The sequence below is a fragment of the Chionomys nivalis genome, chromosome 4 (assembly GCF_950005125.1).
Source record: "Chionomys nivalis chromosome 4, mChiNiv1.1, whole genome shotgun sequence".
In the NCBI taxonomy this organism is placed as follows: domain Eukaryota; kingdom Metazoa; phylum Chordata; class Mammalia; order Rodentia; family Cricetidae; genus Chionomys; species Chionomys nivalis.
Genome location: NC_080089.1, coordinates 96,249,591 through 96,270,359, shown reverse-complemented (window position 1 = coordinate 96,270,359; position 20,769 = coordinate 96,249,591). Strand labels below are relative to the sequence as shown.

At 42.0% G+C, this 20,769-nt stretch overlaps 1 protein-coding gene across 1 annotated transcript; it reads right to left on the bottom strand.

Annotated features, from left to right (window-relative positions):
• Window positions 1–10,862: 10,862 nt before the first annotated feature.
• Window positions 10,863–11,307, bottom strand: LOC130872976 (ATPase inhibitor, mitochondrial-like). Its single transcript, XM_057767429.1, has one exon. It carries the CDS (start codon window positions 11,303–11,305, stop codon window positions 10,982–10,984), a length of 324 nt encoding a protein of 107 aa, XP_057623412.1. The 5' UTR covers window positions 11,306–11,307; the 3' UTR covers window positions 10,863–10,981.
• Between the last annotated feature and the right edge of the window lie 9,462 nt (window positions 11,308–20,769).

The following is a 20,769-nucleotide window of genomic DNA, read 5'->3' as shown; positions in this document are numbered from 1 at the left end:
AAAGGCCTGTGGTCGGGCAACACGATGCCTTTGAAATGAATCTGTCTTATTAGATCTAATGGATATTCAGCTAGCCTTCTTTCCTGCTTGCCAGGGGAAGATTTTTTTTTGAACCCTCCCCTCACTTTATTATGAGGCTATGAAGGAAGAGGGGGTCCAGCTATTATGAAGCTTGGCAAAAGAAAGTAACATTGCCTGGAAGATAAATAGACCCCAGAGCTCAGGGTGGAAACCCCTCCTTCAATTGCTGCAGTGCCTTCTTGGCGTGGGCATCATACTCAGGGAGGCTTTGGAGACTTATCAGGCCCAATGGGAAACCATATGGACTGTATTCCCCTCAAGGACTTGGGAGATAAGTGTGTGCTGAAACATCACCAAAGACGAGTCTTGATTGACGACCATAGTCACCGGCCCTCGTTCGCTGGCTGTCACCACTCAGGGAAGGTATGTGGCACCACAAGAAAGTACCTCCTCTACAACTGCAAACCTCTTAACTGCCACAGGCATTCAGGTTGAAACTTTCTTGAGCTTAGATGCTAAGAGTCAACGTCTTGCGAGGGGTGTTGCCCCAGGAACAGCCTTAATGCAGGAAAAGCCAAAGAGGATACAATGTGTCGTGCTCCAAACCCAGGGAGGGGGAGAGGGATGAGGATGCGAAGGGCCTCTGAGCCCAGCTGACACAGGATATGGAAACGCAGACGTCCCTCGAATGTTTTGCAGACTGTATATGGGGTCACACATTTGGGTCTTTGCCCGGGAGGCGGGAGGGCTGTACTCAGTTTGGTTCCCATTCACAAATTGACTTCTCCCTTCAAAACAAGAGTTGAAGAACCTCTTCTGTCCTGACAAGAAAAATTACACCATAGAGAAGCTCCACCACTCTGAGGAGAGTAAGAGGGGGAAGCCGCCGACCAAAGCAGATTCCACAAGAACCAACGACTGGGCATACTTCTCCAGTCATGAGCTCTCAGGCAAGAGAGAATAACTCTGTGTTTAGTTAACAGAGAGAAAGTTGAGTCTGTTCACTCCATGACAGAACCTGGAGCATCCCTGGTTCTCTTGAAGGGTGAAGAAAATAGACAAGCATCAGACATGCATTGTCCGTGGAGAATTTAAAGGCAATAATCATATTCATGTATAGTATTATTGTGTGGTCTTTCCATTGCTGGCAATGATAAATATCCCTCCTTAAAACATCTTTTGTGGTTTCAACATCTAAATAATTTTTGCAGTTGTGCTCAAGTATCAATAATACATATGTAAGTTTCAAATTGGTACTTTTTTTTTTACTATTTATCTTTTAATAAACATTTTCTTTTTCTTTTTTTTTTTTTTTGGATTTTCGAAACAGGGTTTCTCTGTAGCTTTTGGTTCCTCTCCTGGAACTAGCTCTTGTAGACCAGGCTGGCCTTGAACTCACAGAGATCCACCTGCCTCTGCCTCCGGAGTGCTGGGATTAAAGGCATGCGCCACCACCGCCTGGCTCTGAATAAACATTTTTTATTGGGAAGTTAATTAAGAGTATTTCCCATTGACCCAAGGCACACAAGTATAACTGGACACATTTGTTTCAGGGGTACATGCTGTAATTGTAATTGTTCACGTTTAAAGATATTGGGGCCAGAGAGATGACTCAGAGGTAAGAGCCCTGGCTGCTCTGCAGAGGACCTGGATTCTATTCCCAGCACCTATGTGACAGCTCACAACCTGTGACCCGAGATCCAGTGCCCTCTGCTGTCTCCCATGGGTACAAGGAACACAATACATGCAAGCAAAACACTCATATACATACAATAAAGTTAAATATGTAGATAACTATAGATCTATTGTAGCCATTTGACTGCTTGCAATTCCAGCACTCAAAGGTGGTGGCAGGCAGATCACAAGTTTGCACAGGCCACATAACAAGACCCTATCTCAAAAACTAGCAGTAGGCAGTTGCTAAAATGTCACAGCCCAGTGAGGACCATAGCCTGATCACCTGCAACCTCTCACCTTCCCCCAAAGCCATCTACTACAGAACTACCTCTAGAAGGAACCATCTCGGAGAGGAGAGCTATGGGACTCACTTCTCTTCTTCCCAGCATTCTGTTCTGTCTACTCCACCCACCTATGTTCTGACCTATCAGGCCAAGCAGTTTTTTTTATTAATTAACCAATGAAAGCAACACATAGAAAGAAGACCCACCTACATCAACTACCACATGATGTACACTGCAGCACAGACCCCAACTATAGCCATCTATGCCCCCTCCTAAGTCTCAGAAGCCTTTCCAGCAGAACAACCACATGTGGCTCAGTCCAACTTGGCCTGGACAGAGTTCCTCTGCCTCAATTACTCCAACCCCTCCCCCACCCCAAAAGCCCTCTCCAGCTGACCTTGCAGCCCAGGCTACCATGAACCCAATAAGGCAGACCCCTTACTGTGACCCACCTCTGTCCCTTCTAATCGTCCTCAAAATACCCATCCCACAGTCCACTTCCAGGGTCTGGCCCATTGGGTTAAGAAACCTAGCAAAAGATATGACCAATAACCCAAGCCCGTAAGTCCAGATTTCATCAGAAAAACAAAAGCAAGACAATATGCCCCTCAGTAGCCAATCCCATAATAATGGTCCTCAAGGAGAATGACTTAGATAAAATTTGAAATGAAGAATTCAAAATAAAAAAACAAAACAACTATAAACATGTTCAAAGAATTCAAAGATATGAAAGGGTCATGAAAAAAAATGCCTGAATGAATTGAGATGGGATAGGGATAAATTGATTGAAGCTCATGAAAACACAAACAGTAAGGAAGGCAAATCAAGATATGAAAATAGAATTCAATAAAGAGAAATTCAAACTGAAGTGAAGCTGGAAGTGAACAAATATAACTGATCAAATGAAGCCCTCACTGGCAGAATGGACCATGTGGAAAACAATCCATCAGGGCCTGAAGACAAGGTAGATGAATGGAATCACTCACACCAAGGAGATTATTTTTTTAATGCATCAATGGAACATGCAGGATATTTGAGACAACATGTAAAAAGCAAATCTATAGTTTTAGGGTAGAGAAGAAGGAGAAGAATCCCAAGTCAAAGGCAGACAAAAAGGTTCACAGGACACCAAGCAGTCAGGACCAGAAAATAAACTCACTATGACATCTTACAGTTAAAACACAGGATTAAAAATACTGAAGGCTGCAAGAAAGAAAAGTCAAGTCTTAAAGACAGACTGATTTGAAAACAGCCTTAGAAAAATGTATTCCAAACTCTGAAAGATCACAAGTGCCAACCCAAAAATATTACACCTAGAAAAATCAATCTTTTATAAATGAAGGAGATATTAATATTTTCCTTGATAAAAACAAACCAAAGGAATTTATGAACATTAATCAACTCTACAGCACATACTGTAAAGAATACTCCAGACTGAAGAGAAGGATAAAGACACCAAAGAATACACAGGAAAAAATAATACCAGGACAGTTAGTCAAATAATGCCTAAGAAAACCCTGCAACACTCTCAAAACAACAGAAATTAATGTGCACCTTTCAATAATAACTCTGAATATTAATGGTCTCAAGTTCACCAATAAAAAGACACAGACAGGCACGTTGGATTAGAAAACATGATCCATCATTTTGCTGACTACAAGAAATATATTTCACTATCAAAGATCAATGCCACTGAGGTTTGAAAGATGTCTCAATGGTTTAGGGTGGACTCAAGTTTAAGCCTCAGCACTTGTGTTAGGAAGCTCACAACTGTCTGTAACAATCCCTCCAAAAAATAAATCTGGGAATAAACATAACCAAGGAAATGAAAGACCTCTATAGTAAAAACTTGGAATCACTGAGGAAAGGAATTCAGGGCAACACCAGAAAATGAAAAAGATCACCCTTTTTTATGGATTGGAAGAATCAATATTGCAAAAATAACCACTGTACCAAAGCCAATCTTTAGGCTCAGGCAATTCCAGTCAAGATTCCAAGGACAATTTCAGAGACAGAAAAGAAAATTCTCAAAATTTTCCTGAAAACACAAAAGAGAGAGTCAAATTAATCCTAGACAAAATGAGCGCTGTACGAGGTATTGCCACTCCTGATTCCAAGCTGTACTACACAATCGTAGTAGTAAGAGCAGCTGGTGGTGGAGCAGAAACAGACACAACAGACACATACATCAACGGAATAGAATAGAGGATCAGATAAAAATCCATGCAATTACAAATACCTGATTTGACAAAAATCCAAGACATTCTCTAGAGAAAAGACACCGTGATCTTCAATAAACGGTGCTGGGAAACCTGGATCTCAGTATGTACAAGAATAAAACTAGATCCTGATATATCACCTTGAACAAAATAATTTTAAAAAGCAACTTCAAATGCATCAAAGATCTCAATATAAGACCTTATGCCCAGAGACTGCCAGAAGAGAAAGTGGGAATTGGAACTTTTTTTCTGACTAGGACACAGAAAAGCAGACCAACAATCAACAAAGGCTCGCGGTAGAACTAAAATGCTTCTGCACAGCAAAGGAAACTGGTAACTGAGTGAAGACGTGGCCCACAGAATGGGAGAAAATATTTTTCAGATATATACATGATAGAGTGTTCATAACTAGAATATACAAGAAGCTCAGGAAACTAAACTCCAAGAAAATAAACAATCCAATTATAAAATGGCTTATGTAACTAAATAGAGTTCTCCAAAGGGGTGGGGGAAACACAAACGGTCAGGAAACACTTTTTTTAAGAAAGGCTCAACATCCTTAACCATCAGGGCAATGCAGATTTAAACTATTTTTTAGATTCCTGTATTTGTTCACCATCTCTTGTTCTTACACTCCTCTGTCTCCTTTTTGGTGATGATCCCTAAGTCTTGGGAGGTGGGGGTACAGTCTCGATGATCCATTTAGGGCTGAGAATTCCACAGGCTCTTATTGTCTTGGTCAGTTGTGGGTCTCTGTGTTAACCATCATCAACTACAACCTCGTCTCTGTGACGAGGACTGAGAGACGCACTAATCAAGGTATAACAGTAGGTCACTAGCAGTCAGTTTCAAACTGTCTTAGCAGGTATGGCCACATGCACAAGATCCATGCAAGACCAAGCCAGATCAAATCACAGCATGGAGAGAGAAGATAGATGTAAAGTCCCACCCCCAACAGAGACCTATCGGCAATCGAAAGCGGCTGGGAGGAGAAAGTCAGTTTTCTTTAAAATCCATTGTTACCATAGGTCAACAACACTCTCATGAAAGGCCACACATTCATGAACGTATGGGCAGCACAAGTTGTACGTCATAGGAGACAGAATAAGAGTATACAGAGTTAGAGAGGGTGGAAGGGGGGACATGGATGTGGGAAGAGTTCGGGAGAGGATCAATATGGTCAAAACTCATTGAATGATATTATTAGAGAACTAATAAAAAGAATGTAATATTTTAAAAATCTGAAAAGTATTTTTAAATGATCATTGTAAGTATTCATTTTATGCATACTTTGGGGGTAACTACTTCTGCCTACCCATTTGACATTAATTTTACCTTTAAAAAGTATTAAATGCAATCTTAAAATGGATTTATTATTCTGATTAGAACTTTACTTAATAACATAAGTAAGAAAGACAAAAGAGAAGAAATAAAAATGTTTACCAAGGCAGGAAGCCATGTTCAGCAGACAAATCAAGAGCTTCAAGTTGGGGAGGAGGGACATCACTTCACCTGCTTATTCCTGACGTGAAAAAAAAAAAAAACTGAAAACCTTTAGTTTTTAAGTGAATGAAAAAAATTATCCTTTTAAATCTGAATTAATTTTATGTTCATATCAAATATTCCACCTCAGAGAGTTTATCCAAAGAAAATAATGAAACAATTGAGAAATAATCAATGTTCTAAGATGTCTGTATCATTATCATTCACAACAGAAAATATTGAAGACATACATTAATACCATGCTAATTAAATTAATTTTAAAATACAACCAAACATAAAGATAATATTAAGCTTTTTGAAAGTTTGAGGCAAATGTGTAATAAAAATTTTAAATTATGCCATGACTTATTAAGTAAAAAAATAAAAAGGTATAGGATTTTCCACAAATTGAATAGATGCTGTTGTTGACATAATAAAAATGCAGTCAGGGACTGGGAAGATGGCTCAGTCTATAAAGAGCTGGATCCTCAGCGTTTATGTATATGCCTGACCCCAGCAGTGTGCGCCTGCGATCCCAGCACTGGGTGGTCAGAGACAGAAAAAATCCCTGAGGTTTGCTGGACCAGCCAAATCTATGAGCTCCAGGTTCAGTGAAAGACATTATCTGCAAAAGTCAGATGGGGAGTTGATTGAAGAAGTGTTGACCTCTGGCTTCCATGTGCACACATACATACACACATACAGGAGCATGTGCATGTGTGCACAAATGCAATTTTAATCTTTGCTTCTTGTTGGTGTTTGAGAATTTGAACAGAGGGTGTTCATTTCTTCACCAGCTGAAAGTGAACGCAGCAGTTTCAGGATTTCCTCACTCTCTTGGGCTTGCCTGACACTTTCACTTTACAATTACCACCCCAGGTAAAAACAAACAGAATGGGTCTACCGAGATGCTTCAGCTAGTAAAGGCACTTGTCACAATCCTTGGGACCCACGCGGTGGAAGGAAAACCTGGAGTCCTGCAAATTATTCCTGAGACTTCCACAAGTGCAGCATGGTACAGGGGGGAAAATACTTTAAACCAGAATGTTTTATGAGATAATTCAAATTCCGGATCTGATTGGGTCAATCTCTGGGTCAGTTTGGTGTTTGTCTTTTGCCTTTGTTTTGCACTGCTGGCCCTTGTTGGACTAGCTGCGTTAAGCACAGTTGTTCGCCAGAACCAGGTGCATGTGAGTCTCCTTTAACAAATAGCGTAAATGAGGCTCAGAAAGGTTAAACAGCAAAGCAAGACACTGAACCCAGGACCCGGGATCCAACTCCCCTGTTACTTCTTCCGTCTTTGATTCCACTCAACACTCAGGATTATCCGCCAAAATTTCAAACTCTAATCCATAATCCTTGGGCGCACTCCCATCTTAAATTGAGTCCCGGCCTAGAGGTTTGGGAACTCACACGTGAGGCTATCGGTTACCCCCACCAACTTTGTAGGGCCGGAGACCTGAACTGTGATTTAGTAGCTCGGTTCCTGGACCTCGCCCTCGGTACCGTGCTACCCGCTGCCCTTCCTGGGCGCAGCTGCGAGGCGGGCGTTGTCTTTGCCCTGCTGAGAAAGCTCCAAGCAGCCTCGTGGTGAGCAAAGCAGGCTGGACTGGCAGACTCCTGGCTCCTCTCACTATCCTCCCATTGGGGGGAAGGGAATGACCATAGGAAGGGGGAGGGGACAATTAAGATATTGCCAACAGGAAGAACCAACAAAGAACTCCAAAGTGACCCAGACTGGAAAACCCTGGCTGGGAAAGCGAGAGTGACGGGATGCTAACGACCAGAGCGCAGCGAGTTTCCTGAGCCCGGGGCTAGCCAGGGTCTTGAGACCTGAAGGAGGCTTTACTCCGAGCTGCTGGCTCCCTCTGGTGGTGGCTCCCACCGCCGGAATGCGCGCCTCCTGGCTCCTTGGGGGGTTTGGAGACTGTGAATTGGAATCCCCTAAGGACCTAAGGGCTTTGAAAACAAGCTTTGAGTTACAGACCACTCACAGCACTCCAAATAACTTGGAGAGAACTGGATCTCTGTTGTCCAATACTGCCACCAGCAGCCAGAAACAGCTATCAACGACTAAAGAAAAATAAAATTTTAAAAAACTCTGAGAAAATGGATGGGTTTAGATTATATTAAACACAACATCAGACGATCTCAGGAAAAAAATCATGTGTTCTCTGACATATGCAAAATCGAGCCGAGTGTGTGTTTGTTGTGTGTTTGCACGTGTGTGTAATATGAATGTGTAAAAAATGTACATGTAGGTACAGTATAACATGAGACCAAGGAAAGCTAAACATAAGGGAATTGGGCAGGACTGAACTCGTTTAACAGACACGAGCTTATGTCTATAAAGCTAAATGTTTTTCTGGTTCTAATTCTGCCATGGATTGTATTTGCCTGTTTTGGTGGTAATTAAGTGCATAAATTTAACGAGGAGCTTCATGGCTCCCATTTTCCTTGTCAATCCTAACTGTATATAGGTTTGTTAAATTGTGTGGTCTTTGAGTCTGGTGAATTTTGATAGTGATGTTTTTGTTTATTTTCAATGATTTTTTTAAACAATAAAGTAGGAAAAATGAACATTCTAATTGCAATGGAAATGCAGGATACCCACTGGATTTCAAACCCATAGGACTAGAAAAGAATTTCTATGTGGATTATATGTTGAAAGTTTTTTTCATGATAGATTCGATAAATGGCATTACCTAATTTGCTTCTTTCTTTTTTTACTTTTTAAAATACAGTTATTAGAAAACTTAGAGTTACATATGTAGTTCATATCTGCTTCTTTAAATTATATGTGAGGCTGCCATGCTTAACAAACAAGAACACTGGGTGCCCCATTAAATATGAATTTCCAGTAGACACAAAATTTCTTAGAATATCCAACAAGTGTTTAAGTATAAATATGTTCCATTCTGAAGTTTGGATTATGCTTATAATAAAACTCATTATCTGGAATTTGGCCACTTTCCTTCCTATGTCTCAGACAGCACCAGTTCAACCGTTGCTACTCAGAACATAGGCTTCACCTGGGAATTTGTCTGAAATGCATGCAGGCTCTCCGGCCTTGTGGAACTGCTGAACCAGGTTCTAGAGGCTAACAAACTTCCATGCCAAGAGGCATTGAGCTGGACGGTCACCAGCTAAGTAGAGGCAGGAAGCAGATGAAAGATGGGTCCTCATGATACTCCTGGGCAACACAGACAACACTAAATGCCAGGCTCTGAACCCACTCCTGTATCTAATAATTCCCAAATATCAAAGTTGATTATGTATTGAATTATGTATGAACTTATGAGTGAGTGGAAAGATAAGTAAATTCAAGAACAAATTGAGGGTGGTGGAGAGTTAAAAATAGCTTTTTAAATCTGATTTTAGTCGTTGTTATGGTGGTGTATGTGTGTGCAAGTACACACATGCCAGGGCACATGTGAAGGTCAGAGGTGCCTTTGGAGGATGGGTTCTCTCTTTCTAGGATAGACTTCTGTCGTCAGCAAGTGCTTTGACCCACTGCACCAGCTCACCAGCCTGAGAATGATGCTCTTTTGAGTGGAGCAAATTCTGAACTACACAAGCACCAGTAGAAGAGGCAGAAGGCTCAGAAAGAAAAGACCGTAAACAAGCCACTTAACATGAATGGAAGGTATGAACGTCCTGTTTGTCTGAGCTTCATCCTGTCAGCAGAGACTTGAGCCCCTCGGGGACCCTCTCTCCTGCATCACTTCTTCTGGTTTCTCATCTGCGATTACACATGCTAACCATGTCCCCGTGCTCCCTCTCCCAACTCCATGCTCTTCATTGCCATGGTTCGATTTCTCATCTGCCCTTTCTTGAACAAATTTATGACAAGTCTCTACTGTAAGTTCCCCCTTCTCATGTCCTACACACTCCTTCTCTCTCTGTACCAGCATCCTTCTTCCCTAACATTTGTACTAAAAACATCCTTGGGAAAGGAACTAGTGAGCTCCCTTGTCAATCAACCCACAAGACATTCCTCAGTCCTCCATCTGCTTAGTCTCTAGCAGCACAAGACAGTGTTCCACCCCTCCTCTTCCTCCTCCTCCTCCTCCTTCCCAAAGCACCCCCCTCTTTTTTGCCTTTTGAAGCCCTACAGCCACAACTTCTTTCCACCTCTCTACTCAACCCTTCCCAATCTTTTTGCTGATGCCCCTTGCCCTACCTGCCCTCTATGGGTTGAGAGCATTCCAAAGACTGCATCTGGGCCCTCTGTAGAACCAATTTTACGTCTCTTCCTGGGTCATTTCATTATTCTAATGATCCTCTTGGCCCTCTCTTCAGGTGTCGTTCATATGCTGAGGACTCAGAAGCCTATGCCTCCAGATCCCTTCAACTAACCAGGGACTCCTAGACACACACACACACACACACACACCTGCCACAATCTCCTCAGACACCACTGCTAGATGCCAGGGATCTATGATAACATCTTCTCTCTTTCCCTTCCGTCCTAGTTGGCATTAACTTTCAACTGACATGCCAAATCACCTGAAAAGGGAGTTTACTTGAGCAATTGTTTTGATCAGGTTGGCCCATGGGCATGTCTATAAAAGGTTGTCTTGATTGTTAACTGATAAAGAAGAACCGATCCCAGTGTGGGCAGCACCATTCCCTAGGCAGATGGTCTTTGACTGTATCAGAAAGCCAGCTAGACAAGAGCCTGAAGGGGCAAGGCAGCAAGGAGCCTTCCCCGTGGTTTCTGCTGGACTTCCTTACCTGAGTCCCTCAGTCAGAGATGATGTCATATGAACGAGTAAGCGGGATTGGCTCGCATCTCAAGCACTAGCTTTTGACTTCTACCCTTCAATATTTCAAAATGCACAAGTTCTAGTTTTTCCAGAACCAATGCTGTACATAAAAATCAAACTCTGAAGACAACCTAAATATCCAAGTGGAAGAGGCAGCAAACAAACTTGGTGGTGTCACAGAGCAAACTGTTGGAAACATGCCCTGGCAATGAGTTCTCTGTGGAGGAAATACATTTCCTGAATACCAAGTTAAATTGGAAAAAGCATGATTGACAACTGTCCATGCAGTCTGATTCCAGCTGTGTTAAAATGCATACAATATGAGAAAAAGAAGATTGGCGGTAAATAAAGACAAATTGTCAGAAGTGGTAACTCCTAAAGGAGGGTTGTATTTTTTTTTTTTTTTTTTTTTACTGGTGATAGTTTATTATCTGTTAGTAGCACACAGACCAAATATTAATCACTCGGAACTATGTCTCTATAGACGTGAGGAACGATACGGGGCCATTCTGTGGGGGACTGCATGCATTTAGTGATTGTTATGTTTCAGGCTTTTCATCTTCTTCCTATGACGCTCAATTTGTTTCTGCAGACGCTCAATCTCCTGCTCGTGGTGCTCGATCTCGTCCTCGTGGTGTTTCTTCAGGGCAGCCAGTTGTTCTCTTGTCTTCTCTCGGAAGTACCGATCCTCTTCAGCCTTCTCTCTCTTTCCGAAGGTCCCACCAGCTTCTCGGATGGAGCCAGCGCCAGTGTCCATGCTCTCCGACGAGTCGGAGCCGAAGCCTCGAGTTTGCAGGACCCTCACACCCCATGCGCCGAACCGAGCCCGAATCGCCAACGCCGAGCCTGCCATTGTTTCCTCAGGAGGGTTGTATTTTATTTTCTGTGCTTTTGTGGTTTAGGAATTTGAGGAGGGGGGGATTTTATTTATTTTTCATTTTAGTTTTATAATAGTTTTAGGTTCACGTTGAAATTGAGGAGAATGAATGAGACTTCCCATACGTAACTTATCCCCATACCCACCCAATGCAGAGCCTTCCCGGCCATCCACGTCCCCACCAGGTATGCTCTCTCTCACAAGCCTGCGTTGACGCACCATCATCCAGAGTCCACAGGATTCAGAGTTGTGCCTTCTGGAGTGTCGACAAATATTTAGCAGCTGGTGTCTACCACTACAGCACATCCTATGAATCACTTCCGTACCCCAAAAGTCCTCTGGGCCTCACCTGGCCGTCCTTGCTTGGATATTGAAAAACTTTTTCTTTTTTTTTTTTTTTCTCTATTTTTCAGTGTTTTGTATGACTTTTCTGATAAGGAAAAATAAATATGCTATTTAAAGAAAACCTTTATGATATAAAATCAGATTGTATTCTTAGTCGCCCCCACGACTCAGAAACGCTTTGTGTAAATTTGTAACTCCCCTGAATAAAAGCACCCCAAAGTGAGCATGCAGTTCGTGTATTGAATACTGGGAGTTGGCAGGAAGCCAAGCAGGTATACTGCTAGTCAAACAGAAACCAGCCTTCCCACCTTGTTTGCTCTCGCCTGACTCTGCTCCCGATTCCTGAGAGCAGGAAACAGTCCTGTGCTTCCTGATACTCATGGTTGCTACGATAAGGCATGCGAGGTGCTGGGTGCTAGTAGGTAAACCGGGACATAGGTGGTCATCATCCCAACTTCTCTCCCAGAGGCATTCACCTGTTATCTTACTGGCATGACCGGGTTGACTTGTTGCATACGTTATCTAATGATAATTTAACTTTATACTTAAAAGTTGACTTTATTTCAATTAATTGAAAGTCAGAGGCAAACCCTGTTTCTCAGTTCATGTCCACAACATCTCAGCTTGAGAAATCCAATCACTGCACAGACCTTCCCCGGGAGTGTTTAGCGTACAGAAATCCATCCTCCCAAGAGGACCAGCTGTGCACTTGTTTAGCTTATCTCCACACTTCAGCGTGAAATGCTTTCTCAATCCTTCAGAATTCTCACAGCATCTTAGTCAGCCGATTGCTTTAACTTTCTTGCTCGTGTCCTTTGACACACACACAAAGTTTGATTTTGTTGAAATCGAATTTCTTTGTTTTTGTTTGTTAGTCACACTTTGGGTGTCATACTCAAGCAACTGTCCTCTGCTCTGAGAGGAAGATATATGTCAATGTTTTCTTCTAAGATGTTCGTACTTTCAGCTCTTGTGTTTAGTGTTTTGATCCCTTTTGAACTGACATTCGTGAGTGGTGTGAGGTGGGGCTATGACTTTGTTCTTTTAAACGCAGATACTCAGCTGTCCTGTCGTTTTGCTGAAGGCATTATTCTCCTTCTCCACCGAATTGTCTTAAAACCCTTTCAAAAAGCAGCTGGCCGGAATGTGAGGGCTTATTTTTGGACTCTGGGTTCCACTTACTGAGTCGTGAATCTGCTCTTGTATTTTGTGCCACACTGTCTTGGCCACTGCAGAATACATTTTCAAATCAGAAAGATTAAGTCCTCTAATTTCGTTCTTCTTTTTTATTGACTGTCCTAGACTCTTTGGAGTTTAGAATAAGCTTGTCACTTTCTACAAAGGAGTCATTCGAGAGGCAAATCTACGAATCTGAGGCCAACCTGGTTTACATGGAGAGTTCCAAGCAAGACAGGGTCTACATAGTGAGAAAGAGAGGGGAGGGGAGGAAGAGGAAGAAAAGGAGAATGTAGAAGTCAGAGGATAACCTCAGCTTATACCTTGTTTGAGCGCAGAGTCACCACTGTGTAGACTAGGCTAGCCCATGAAGTTCCAGGGATAGATACCTATCACACTGTGGAGTACTCACATTACAGGTGTGCACTACCATGCCACCTTTTCCATGGGGTCTAGGAATTTGGACTGAGACCCTCACACTTACACAGCTCTTGCTTTACCCACCATGCCACCACTACAGCCCAATATTTTACTCCTTTTGGTACTGATTTGACACTGGGATTGTTTTCTAAACGTTATTTGCAGGTTTCTCATTGCAAAGTGTATTTTTATTTTTATATTGACCTTGAACCCTGCAACTTGACTTGCTCCATTTTTTGGCTTTTTAAAAAATGGATTCTTTAAGTTTCTTATATGTAAGGTCAAAAGAGAAAAGATCCTATTTATAATATGCTTCCTTAGCAAATGGAGAGGTTTTTGCTTCTCCTTCCAGTCTGAACACCTTTCATTTCTTTTTCCTGCCTAATTACGCTGACTAGAACCTCCAGGAAAATGATGGAAACAGACATATTTGTCTAGGTCCTTATGGGGCAAGTATTCTGTCTTTTATTTTTACTTCTGATTTCAGTGGTGGGAGTTTTAATCTCCTCGCCTTTTTCTTCTAACTTAGAAAGCTTATAAACATTTTTGACTTAAAACATTTTTTCAGAATTTGCTTTGTTACAAGTCTGCTCTTAGAGAACTCACTCCATTTTATTGGTTTGAAAACATTTTAAAATTTATCTCTATTTCTGCAAGGTTTTCCTTCCCAAATGTAAATTTCTATATTACCACTACCTTTCTTCAGCTCTGAGAGGGTGCTGTTCCATGGTGCCTTCTGTCTTTCAATGTTATTCCGTCTAATTACCACTCCCATAACATGAAACTATTTTTTATTATTAAAATGTTCCTTTATCTCTGATTTTCTGAAGCATCATGATGTAGCTAAGAGTACTCTTTTGATTTATGTTATTATGATCCTGGAGCTTGTTGAGGATGCAGATATTGGTACCTTTCTGTAATTCTAGAGAGTTCTCGGGGATTATCCACTCACATCAGCATCTACTGAGTTCTAGCCTATCCTATATGAATTGCAATTAAACCCATGCTTACACTTTATCACTTTGTCTTCCAGGCTTCTCCCTGCCCCTTTTATCTTCCTCCTCCCTCCCTCCAAGACTTCCCTCCCTTCTTATTTTTTCTAAAAATTTATTTTTATGTATGATGTATTATGTATACATATAAATGCCCGCATCTATGTAATGTGCATCACATGTGTATATGGTACATGTAGAGGCCAAAAGAGGACAGATCCCCTGGAACTGGAGTTACAGACAGTTGTGAGCTGTTGTGTAGGTTCTGGGAACCAAACCCAAGTCCTCTTGGAGCAGTGAAGTGTTCTTAACTGCTAGGCCACCTCTCCAGGCACTCTTTTTTCTCTCTCCTCTTAATACCCACCCAGTGTTCTCTGAATAATTTCTTTAATGGACCTATCAACCCATTAATTTGCTTTATAGCTGTCTTATGTGATGTTGTTTTGTTTGTTGGCTCTTCCTCCTTGAATTTTATTTATACATATCCAGTTATCCTTGACCACACATAAAAATTCTTTGAATGAATAATTTGAGGAACACACAAAAATGGAAAATAGAGAAGTTTAGAATTATAACTTTGAGAAATTCTGAGCTACAATTCTAAACTTCTGTATTCTTTTCCTACAGATTGAATCTTTGTGTTTATTATAGAAGAGACTCCTGTCTCCTAAGCCTGAGTTACTCCCATGAAACTTTGAAACTTTGTGCCCTGTCCATGCCCCACAGGATGCCAAATGAAAAGCCTTAATTTGGAAGAGTCCATAATGTCCTCAACTAAAGTAGTTAGCTTCAGTGATCATTGCTAGCTCAGGGTCCTGCTTTTAATTCTTTTTTAGACTAACAACTTCATGTTAACTTGTATAGTTTATTACAGCCTAAGTTTTTCCCTGAATAGTCCTTCAGCCTTTTAAATTGTGTCAGAAATTGATCATATGTCCTGCCCTACGATTCCTAGACACAGAAGCCTTCCACATGGCGATCCAGTTGCCATTCTGAGAAATGACCAGCTCTCCCTGCCCCCTTTTAATTTGGCTGCAGAGTCAAGAATCCAGCTTCTCTACCTCAAGTCTTCTGTCACCCCTTCCTTCCAAAGCTGGATTAGAGCCAGACTAACCAACCAGCTGAAGTACTAACAGCCTGAGGGGTTTCAAGCCATCACTGAATAAATTGGAACTATGATTTTATTTTCGGGTTTTTAGTACTGCAAAGAGACACCATGACCACAGCAACTCTTAGAAAGAAAACATTTAATTGGGGTGGACCACTTACAAGTTTAGAGGTTTAGTTCATTATCATGATGGTGGAGAGCATGGTGGCGTGCAGGCATATGTGCTGGAGTAGAAGCTGAGAGTCATACGTCTTTTAGGCAACAGGAAGTCAACTGAGACACTGGAGACCATCCTGAGCATAGAAAACCTCAAAGCCCACCCCCACAGTGACACACTTCCTCCAACAAGGCCATACCCACTCCATCAAAGCCACACCTCCTAACAGCGCCACTCCATAAGAGATTATGGGGTCAATTACATCCAAACTACCACAGATGCCCATCAATCAGGTTTCTGCACAAAACAACATACCCTAAAGTGGACTATGTTTTCTGTGAAAATTTACTAACCAAGAGTCTCCAAGATCTACGTTTTGCTCTTCAATGCAGCCAACCTAAAGCTAGTCATCAAAAATTTCCTAAGCTTTCTAACACAGAAATCTGTGATTATGAAACTTTGTCAGAGATGGCAGGATGCTATTTGCTCACCCCTGTTGTTAAAGCCTTAGACTCCCTAGTGAGCATCAGAGAGATGTCTGCTGCAGAAGATCTTACAACTACCAGACAGACGAGAACTTCAGAAAGTAAGAAATATTTCATGGACTTTTTGACATCAGCCATCACCCATAGAAGTGAGTTCATCATCAAAGTGAGTTTTTCTTTTTTTCATCTAGATAAATGTTGAAGAAATATTTTAAAACTTTGTGTTGGACAAAGAATTGCATGATATTAGTCTGATTGTCCCTTGATATCATCTTTCTCCAATTTTGCTGCTCTCCAAAAGTCACCCTCAAGTCAAGTTAACACAGTTTGTCAAAACTGTAGTATTAATTGCCTTAGGCAGGAAGAGAAATTAAAATCATAAATACCGGGGGCTGGAGATATGGCTCAGCGGTTAAGAGCACTGATTGCTCTTCCAGAGGACCCGGGTTCGATTCCCAGCACCCACATGGCAGCTCACAACTGTCTGAAAATGCAGTTTCACAAGATCTGACACCTTCACACCAATGCACATAAAATAAAGTTAAATAAATCATTAAAAATTTTAAAAAAATCATAAATACCATAGAGCAAGAAAATCTGTAATTTTCTAAATATCCTTTAGCATTGGTACTGAATTATCCTGATTCCTTCCGCTTAGACAACAGTTGTCTCTCTTTACTCCTGGCTGTTTAACCCCATGAAACTGCTGACAGTCTCTTCTTACCTGAAGGAAGATCAGCATCTACCTCATCCCCTTCTCCAAGCATCAAGATGAAGAATGAGTGAGGCCGCTGGGTAGGGCACTATGTATTGATTTTCTTGTCTCTATTTGATCACTACCTGCTGTGTTTGCCAGGATTCTCTCAACTGAAAGAGAATGCAATGCCAATCTAACTGGCATGAGCAGAGCTGGGGTTGGGTGGTAAGGGTAGAGGGAGACATGTTGATTCACATAAGGAAAATCACTCACATGAAGCTCTCTTCAAGCATGGTCTGGTAGAGAAGCCCAGATATGAGGAACTGCAGGTTCTCTCCATCTCTCTGCTGCTCTCCGCCATTTTAATTTACACTAGAAAGTCTATCTTTAAACGTTTGCTAAGCTCATTACCTATGATCCCACTGAAAGCATCCCTCCCACCACTTTTCTTTCCCAAGAGGGTCCAACAAAACCTCAGAATTTCTAGGGATGTGCCTTAGCTAATAAAATGTTTGCCTAGAATGCTCAAGGCCCTAGGTTTGAGCCGTAGCACTGAAGAAACTGGGCAGGAGGTACACACCTGTAACCCTAGCACTCAGGAGAGGGAGGATGGAGGATCAGTAGCTCAAGTCACCCCTTGACTATGTGTGAAGTTTGAACCCAGTCTGGGCTATGTGAAATTCTAGTTTTTGAAATGGGTCTAAAACTGAGTTTCCCCGGCATCGGTATCATGTGCCCATCCACAATCCAACAACTGTGATTGGGAAGTGAAAGATACCAAGCAGCAAGGCCTCTGCCAATCCCATGTCTGCAGAAGAAGCCACTCCCCTGGAGCTAGTGAACTGACCAGGAATAAGACACTGGTCCTCACAGTAGCAATCAAAGTGCCATGACTGAAGTTAGTCAACTGTCCAGTTTGTCTGAAACTGGGGGATTTTCAGAATCAGTGTTTTTCTGTGATAGAAGGAGAGTCCTTTCTAAGCAAATCAAACTGGCTGGTTCCCTACTGTTATCAGATGACTCAAAAAACTAACACTGAGCCATAGAGCCCTCTGACCTGGAAACCAGAATCACTGAGACTTAGGATTTGTCCAGGTTTTATTTAAGCCCTTTCCATTCCACCCTCTGCCTTTACGGAAGCCACCTGCCTGCATCATGGACAGTGTGGTGTGTATCTCATATAGAAAGAAGGCAAACCACATGCCCAGCCTCAAACTGAGTGGGGTCTAAATAAACTTGAATTCCAGTTTAAAGCTGCCTTCCTGTGAGTTAAGCTCTGCCTCGCTGACTCATCGAGCCCTCGCTGATTTCTTGAAGTCTCCTTCTTCCTCCTACTCCAAACTGCACTTTTTCTCTCTTCTTTCTACTTCATTTCTCTTTATTTCACTCCCTTCTCCTTTATCCCAAAGAAAGCTAGATCTTTTGGCTTTGAGTTCTTTCTATTCCTAGGCCTCCCCTCTCAGTAATGATTTGGCCATGATCTCCTAGTCCAAACTGTGCACAGGCCATAAATAGACAAAGTAATCCACTGGGTGCAGGGAGACAAATCAAGAAGTTCCGTTTAATATTAGTATTGAACTATCCTCTTTCAGTTTTCATATGAGAATATAATGTATGTATGTATGCATGCAAGCAAGTATGTACGAATGTATATGGTGCTAGGGATTGAACCTAGGACCTCACACATGCTAGACAAGTGTTCTAGAGTACATAACACACAAATATATCATCTCCTCATCTTAGTTAAAGATTCTATTGCTGTGATGAAGACCATGACAAAAAGCAGCTCAGGGAGGAAAGGATTTATTTTAGCTTACAGTCCACATCACAGTTCATCATCAAAGGAAGTCAGGGCAAAAACTCAAGCAGGACAGGAAACTGGAAGCCAAAACTGAAACAGAGGCCATGGAGGAATGCTGCTTACCAACTTACTCCCCCAAGCCTTGTTCACTTTGCTTTCTTACAGGATCCATGACCACAAGTTCAGAGGTGAGACTGCTCTCTGTGAGCTGAACTCTCCCTATCAGTTATCAATCAAAAAAAAAAAAAAATCCCTACAAGCTAGCCCAAAGGCCAATCTCGTGGGAGTATTTTCTTGAGGTTCTCTCTTCCAAAATGACTTTAGCTTGTGTCAAGTTGACATGAAACTAGCCAGCGCACACATGTTTATAATTTATACACACATGGACAGACACACACACACACAACTATGTGTATCTGGGAACAAATACTACAACTGTATTTGTTCTGCATCACCAGTGGTGATGTGTACTGCAGAGCTCAGCAACTACTCCTAGACTAATGCTCCCGTGAATGGATCAAATCTATCTCCTAAAATCCATCAGTCACTCCATGACACTCCTCATCCCTGTCCACAGAACACTGAGTCCCTCTAAGTTCACGGAAACCACCCCGGGGATGTTTTCTTCTTTCCTTTCTCGCCTATCCCTGGCATGAATTAGTTTCCCCGGATATCACTTCTCTGAACCTCAGCCCCTGCCCTTCAGGGTCCTTGGCTTTGCCTGCCTTTGCCCTTAAGTTTGCTTCCCCCAAGTTTAACACCTCCCCTGAAGCTCACCAAAGCCCCCACCATTGCCTTCAACTCAAGAATTGAATTTTTGTCCCTCATACTCTGGCATGGCTACTCAGCAGACCTTAGCAGTAAATACCTCACTGGCTATAGCCAGCAGCCCAGCAGCTCCAGACTCCTGTATCCATGCTGGCCGATGAACTGCCCTGGCCCATGATCATGTTATACTCTCTGAGAAAACAATAATGTGAAATATTAATATGTATATAACTGTTGGTGACATTCTTTTATTCTGAGATCGTAGTTTTCTATCTTTTGTATTAAAACATTTTCTAATGATTGTGGTAACTCACAGTATCCTTGCTTTAAAAAGTGACTTTGCAGTCCTCTTTAGGTTCCTGAATAATTTCCATAAAAATGCAATCATTCATAAAACCTTAAAGACTCAGGACGACCAAATCATCTGCAAACACAAAATCCTTTATCTGGTTTGTTTTTACAATGGTGAGAGAAGTTGTGGAAGGGGCGGCCAAAGAGACTCTCCAGCCATTCATCACGCTTAGAAGGTGGGTTAGGTGCCCAGAGCAAGAAACACCAGCTAAAAGGTGTTAGAGAAAAACAGACAGGGGAGAACCAGAAAAGCTAGGGCTCTCTGTAGTGATGCCCAATCCTCGTCCTAGGCTGGTTCTATCAAAGAATTCTGCCCTCTAAGGCACTATATCTCCGCACACAAGCATATGCTGGCAGCAGAAGCAGCAGCATCCTCAGTGGTGTCCATTTTCATGTATTTCATCTGTTTGGGTTTCAACTATTGATACGGTTGAAAATATACAGACCTACTTCTTGTCGAGCCCCAGAGCAAATATGTTGTTTTGTTCAAATCCTTTCCCAAAATTTGCCTGAGTTTATCAGCTAATTTTTAAATTTTTTATTACATTTTATTTTATGTGCATGACTTTATATGTGGGTGCATTAATGGCACAACATGTACGTTGACCTCGGAGGACAACTTGCAAGAGTCAGTTCTCTCCTTCTGCTCTGTGGATCCCAGGGATCCAACTCAGGTGGCGAAGTTTGGTAGCAGGCACCGTTTCCTACCGAGCCATCTTACCAGGCCATTATGAGCTGATTTCGATCTTAAGTTTTGTTGAAAACTCAGATGCTGTTAGTCACTCGATCTGCGCACAAGACAATAACTCATACCAGAAACCTAATGGATGCTAGACAGCGTTCCGGCTATCCACGCTTTCTGGATTTTGAATCGTGATTCGAATGGAATAGAGTAACGGGCATGTATACCCCCAGGGCACAGGCACACTCTCTCATCACTCCCACAAGCCAAACCAAGCGGAAATGAGTCACGTCTTGGCGGAATCATGCTCTTGGAACGCCCACACTAGACTGAAACTCAGGTTTGATGGTCATTTCTCTGAGTCATATCTGAGTTGGCAGTATGAGCCCATGGCAAGAACTTGTTCAGTTTCTCCTTAGAACCTGGAATGGCTGCTTCACCTGGAGAGAGCAAGTGGA

Bases quoted from the DNA above. Each gene is read 5' to 3' on its own strand.
- LOC130872976 (XM_057767429.1), bottom strand. From the start codon at position 11,305: ATGGCAGGCTCGGCGTTGGCGATTCGGGCTCGGTTCGGCGCATGGGGT.